The sequence below is a fragment of the Tachysurus fulvidraco genome, chromosome 24 (genome assembly GCF_022655615.1).
Source record: "Tachysurus fulvidraco isolate hzauxx_2018 chromosome 24, HZAU_PFXX_2.0, whole genome shotgun sequence".
Taxonomy (NCBI): domain Eukaryota; kingdom Metazoa; phylum Chordata; class Actinopteri; order Siluriformes; family Bagridae; genus Tachysurus; species Tachysurus fulvidraco.
In genome coordinates, this window is record NC_062541.1 from 10,797,044 (window position 1) to 10,803,043 (window position 6,000).

Below are 6,000 nucleotides of genomic sequence, written 5' to 3' on the forward strand. Positions count from 1 at the left end.
ATAACCTATATAGATTTTTGCATAACCTTAAAGTTTACAGGGATCTGGTAGTGCTCAGATTAAACATGAGAGACAATGGGAATAACAAATGGAATCACGTACAGTTCATTAAAAGAATTATGGTGGTTGTGGAGTGTTATAAATTTATCATAAATATAATTTGTAAAGGATTTTTAATGATTTTAAGCTATGGTTATTAGGCAGTAGCACAAGTCCATGTCATAGTGTGCAAAAATGGGACTGATTTTGTAACTGATCTACTTTTATGAATATTTGTATGTGGAATTATTGGAACACATGTATGATAGACTTACTGTATTTTATAAGGTCATATATTTTCAGTAGTTTCGATTATACTGAGAGCTGAAACTGGGCAATGAAATATGCATATGTTGGGACTCTAAACAGTGCCCAGATATATTCAAGCCTGGAATCAATTTGAGATTATAAACTGATTTTAAAATCAGGAAAATTTGTTTTATTGAATCAGATTTTGTGCTCATAACATCTTGTAGTGTTTTAACTGTAGGGCGCATGAGACACTGTTTATAATTAGCTAGATAGCTGCTAATATTGTTGCTAAAAAGAAAAACAACCTTGTAGCAAGGTATCGTGCACCATTTTAGAAGGTGCTAGAAAAATATGACATGCTGGAAACTATAAGATTTTTTTTCTAGAGTGCTAACACCGTTAAATTCTGGACATCCTCATCACTTCACTGAATGATAAATGCAATGCCTTACAATTGCATGAACATAGTGCGAAACAAACCTACGTGGATAAATCTTATTGGCTAGGTCTCTGTGATATTTCACATTGATAATTTCTATGACCTTTATACTGTACATTGAATACTGTCACATTTATCCCACATATTATTTATGAGTGAAACTTGTCAACAGCAATTGACATATGTATATATATAAATACTGAATATTTTTTTATGTCCTGTACCACTAAAGATGCAACAAATTCTAAAGATCCAGATCCAAGAGTTCTATTCATGTATTATTAAAAATGATATGCTTTTAAAATCACCACGTTTCTGAACTTAAACATATATTTGACCAAACAGAATGTGGCATGGCTTTTACACAAGTTATGAACTTCTGAACTGATTTTGTGATAAAACAGGTGATGTTGCATTGTACTGTATGCATCTGTTGTCTCCCTTGCATAGGTTTGCCAGCCATGGGGAACCTCATTAAGGTCCTTGGCAAGGATTTAGAGAACTGTCCACATTTTTTTCTGGACTTTGAAAGTAAGTGCTTGTTGCTGTGTGGTGTGTTATGTCTCAGTGTGTGTGAGAGATCAGGGTGGATGTGCTGAGGTGGGAGAATGGGTGGATTGGAGGAGGTTCTGTGGGTGCCTGCATTGAGAAATAAGAATGAAGCAGGAAAAAGAGTTTTACTTTTACACCATGACATCACACCAAACACTCCAGTCTTCCTGGTCTATGTCAACACGTTTTAATCCATTCCATCCACACCCTACGCCTGGTACATGCCCCTGATGTCACACATATCTGTATACACACACACCACACAAATCTCCATGACCTTCCATCACCCACACGTCTCCCTTCTTTCTGTTCCAGGGGGCTCATGGGGAATCTCCTGAAAGTGCTGGCTTGCGCCGAACTTGAGCATGGCCCAATAGTTTTCCTTGACTTTGAACGTGAGCTCATCAGCTTCTTATTTTTTGAGTTTTGTTTCTTTATTTTCTTAGCTCTGCTCATCCCCATTTGCGTCCATTGTGGCTTTCATTTCCTCTTTTGCTCTATTTTTTATATAAATTGCTCCCATTCTATGTACAGGGACCTTCTACAGTGACCTTGTTTTTTCCCCTGATTTATGGGTCTAGCATGAATCCTTTGCAATATCTTAGTAAACCTTGTGTATATTAAAATTATATGTAGCATATATATATATATATATATATATATATATATATATATATATATATATATATATATATATATATATATACTTTACCTACTTTCTTCTCAATTCTCTGACTGTGCATCTACCCATGTTATTTTTTATTTTTTTGCTTGTGTGTTTGTGTGCGGTTGGCAAGGTGGTGTGACTGAATGAGCGAGAGAAGAAAGCATGTTAATATGTAAGAACTGAGGAAGTGGGAATTTCCATTTCTCTGTTCACTTTTCTAACTCTTATCCTTTCCAAATAGCTCCTTCTTTTCTGAAACCTCCAGTCCTTTACCAGCTCCACTTTAACATTTCCTCTCTGGTGTTTCAATAACTCCATGTGCACAATGAGCTCAGACAGGCTGCTATCCAAATAACACTCTGCAACTACTCAGCTGTAATGAAGTAATGCATAATGACACAGCCTTAATCACTTTAACACAAAGTAAATTACTGTCTAATAGTGCAGGTGAGATAGGGGTTTGTATCATGGTTATTTAGTATCTAAATAACCATAAAGCACTTTTTAAAAAGAACATGGACAGCAGCCTGTTCTGCTCTGTACTTTACAATCTCTGATGCTTCTAGGAGTGTCCTTTTCTGTCACAGTTCTTGATTTCCTTTCTCAAAATTGCTGTGATTTGGCAGCTGAAGGAACAATTCACTGCTGTCATATGACAGCATCCGATCCGTAGTTTTGACAGCATTCATTAGTTGACAGCTGACAAATTCCAATGTGAAACGATGTACAGGTAATATAATCAAATCTACAAATAATACCAGGGCAACACTATAAAAATTCAATCCCAATCCTAATTATGTTACAAATGTGAGAGACAATTTTTTTTCTCCAGAACACAACGCCCCACATTTTCAGCTTATACTCACTAACTAAGAATGGGGATCCTCAACAAACATCAGTTAAGATAAAAAGAAAAAAAATGGCCCATTTATGTGGCCAAAAATAAAAAAAACTAATAGTTTAATTCAGGAATTTTAGTTCTCTTCTAATAAATATGGCACAATCATATAAGCAAATGAATAAGCAAGTAAAAATAGATTCAATATAATTTTTCATTTTGACAAATACTTTTTATCTAATTTTAGATGACAAGGACATAGGTCTCTGTATGGAGAGATAGTATTAGAAATGCATGTCATGTAGAACTTGTAGAACTAAGTTAATGTACTTGGCTCTTAGTTTGTACAACACAGCACAATGGTCCTGAAGGAACGTTGTTTTATTTCGCTGTGTACTACGCTAGTTATGTGTGGTTGAAATGACAATAAAAGCCTCTTGACCTGAGAAATCATGTGTGATCTTGCACAAGTTAATCTATTTGTGGGCTGTTTTGAAGCAGCTGACTATTTACTAGGCTAAAATACACATAAAATATAACCAACATTTGATTCCACTTCATGTTACAAAGATTTGGAAGTCACACCAAGCTCAGAATCTCAAGCATATCTACACATTCAATTTGCTGAATGTTATTTCAACCGCATCGAATCCCCCAAGATACTCTAATAAATCTAAATCCTCCTAATGTATTTAAACACCAGAGTTATTACTGTAGCTATTACAGAGTTATAACTAATCCATGTGGTTTAAAAAAACCTCTATCTCAATGTCTTTGGACAGAGCACTCTGTCTGGGGTGATAAAGTAATAATACCACCGTAGTATGAAGTATCTTCCATCCTGGCCAGGAACTGGGTGTGGTACTTGGTTTACTGCCAGTTCTGTTAATCAATAGTAATGTGAATACTAGGCCAATTAAACTCTAAATTATTGGCTTCCAAGGAGAAAGGAACATATACAAGGCTGTGTCTGACAGAGGTGATAAATAATCCAAAAGAACATTGGATGTGTTTGACTTTAGTCTACATTGGCATCCATAAATTGACACCATTGGGACCATGTTTGATCTGCAGATGCCCAGCCCACAGAGGCGGAGACGGCCGTTTGGAATCAAGTCAGTGCCGTCCTGGAGGAGGCTCATGGTATCCTAGCAGAATTACAGTCCTACAGCGGAGCGGGGCAAGAGATAAGAGAGGTATGAGCATGTCCCCAAGAGTAAACCTTTCTCAGCCACACAACTGGAAAGCTAATAATTAAATTTGCTTTATGAATAAATATTTTTCTAATAGGTTGGCTTTGTAGGTTTGGTCACATAGGTTTGCATAGTACAAATGGAATCATGATGTTTATTCAGCTGTGAAAACTCACAGCTCCTGTAGATCAAAGCTTGCAGCCAGTGGAAGCAAATTTACAGAAAGAAGAAAGGATCAGTGTTGATGTCTTTCATTCTGTCTTTCAGTTCTGTTTATCTACAGTGGTTTGTCAATTCTAACACATCTATTACAGACATTTGTTCTTAATTTTGTTTGTGGTTGTTTTTTTTTTTTCCAGGCTATTCAGAACCCCAATGACCTCCAGCTTCAGGAGAAAGCCTGGAATGCTGTGTGCCCCCTGGTGGCCAAGCTAAAGCGTTTCTATGAATTTTCACTCAGGTTAGGTGAGTGGATATCCAGATTTTTTTTCTATTTTTTTTAAAATGTGAAAGAACAAGTAGGATTACATGATGTGGCCACCACGTAAGCCAAGGCATTGTGTGAAGACTCTAGCAGCATGTGCCTTCCCTCTGGCGCAGATGAAAGATTTTTCACAGAAGTGTCGCCATGGCTACCGCATCCGGTAAAGTGTAAAGGATGCAGAGCTTCCATGACCTGTGTATGGGAGGATGAGAATTTAGCAGATTCAGAAGCTAATATCACATCACTTCTTCCTTAACTATGCTGACGAGCCAGTAATGCAGTACCAAATCTGTGTCAAGGGAATGCACCGGACTCAATAGAAACTTAACACAAACCAAATCAATGAAATGAAGACTGCAGGAATAAAAAACATCCATGCTTTTCAACATATCCATGTCTTCATTCTGTCCATCTCTTGTATCCAGATAACGGATCAGTAGGTTTTAAGTTTCACGTCAGACCTCCAGTTAAACATATTGGCTTGTTATTTATAGAAGTGCTGCTGCATATTTCATGAGAAGAAGGGATGGCTTCTCTTGAGATATGCTAAAGCATGCTAAAGGCATTAATGGACACAACATGTGTCAATATGGCAGAAAGATTTTAGGTTAGGTTAAGATTTAAAGATTCTGCTAAAGACAAACTGAGTAACAATCTGAATCCTAAGAATCTTAGATCACTCTCATACACGTGTTAATATGCATAGCAACAGAACAAAACATCTCTCTCTCTCTCTCTCTCTCTCTCTCTCTCTCTCTCTCTCTCTCTCTCTCTCTCTCTCTCTCTCTCTCTCTCTCTCTCTCTCTCTCTCTTTTTTCTGGGCAATATTGTCTTATTGTGTGTTGTCATTGTTCCAGAAAATGCCTTGCGCAGCCTGTTAGAAGCACTGACGAGCCCACCATATGCTCCAATGCAGCACCTGGAGAGAGAACAGGCTCTGGCTAAGCAGTTTGCAGAGATCCTGCACTTCACTCTCAGCTTTGATGAGCTAAAGGTGAGATTGATTCACAGCACCCTGTTCACTCTGTGTGTGTTGTTGATGATGTGAAAGTCGATGTGTTGTGTAATAAATAACCAATTCTATGTCATAACAACAGGTTGTGTGATTAACACGATGTTCTGAACAAGTTGTCCTGTCTTCTTAGATGACAAATCCAGCCATTCAGAATGACTTCAGTTACTACAGGAGGACCATAAGCAGGAATCGACTGAACAATCAGCAGGTGCTGTGCCAAATAAACATTCAGCCTGAAGATTGGACATGTTATTATGCACATACACACGTTCACTGTCTGAGCAAATTGATATTTTTATCTTCTGCAGTTAGAGGCAGAGAATGAAGTCAATAATGAAATGGCCAATCGGATGTCTCTGTTTTATGCGGAAGCGACACCCATGCTGAAAACCTTGAGCAATGCCACAACTAAGTTTGTGTCAGAGGCAAGTATAAACCTGCTCTAGAATAATATTTTGAACAGTATATACAGAAAAATCTTTAAGATTGGTGTATTTAAAGGAAGACCCTCTGGAGACTTT

At 37.4% G+C, this 6,000-nt stretch overlaps 1 protein-coding gene across 9 annotated transcripts in view; it reads left to right on the forward strand.

Annotated features, from left to right (window-relative positions):
• fam49al (family with sequence similarity 49 member A, like) overlaps window positions 1-6,000 on the forward strand; it is a 28,514-nt gene that overhangs the window by 17,401 nt on the left and 5,113 nt on the right. For 4 of the 9 annotated variants that reach the window (XM_047807882.1, XM_027175887.2, XM_027175888.2 and 1 more), the window contains 6 exons: window positions 1,598-1,677; window positions 3,862-3,983; window positions 4,340-4,445; window positions 5,322-5,458; window positions 5,610-5,687; window positions 5,788-5,904. In XM_047807882.1, the coding sequence (XP_047663838.1) occupies window positions 1,605-1,677; window positions 3,862-3,983; window positions 4,340-4,445; window positions 5,322-5,458; window positions 5,610-5,687; window positions 5,788-5,904 (633 nt within the window). In that variant the 5' untranslated portion in view covers window positions 1,598-1,604. Of the gene's footprint in view, window positions 1-1,180; window positions 1,262-1,597; window positions 1,678-2,079; window positions 2,122-3,861; window positions 3,984-4,339; window positions 4,446-5,321; window positions 5,459-5,609; window positions 5,688-5,787; window positions 5,905-6,000 lie in introns of those variants that run through there. The other 5 variants (XM_047807883.1, XM_027175891.2, XM_027175886.2 and 2 more) reach the window with 3 other exon arrangements.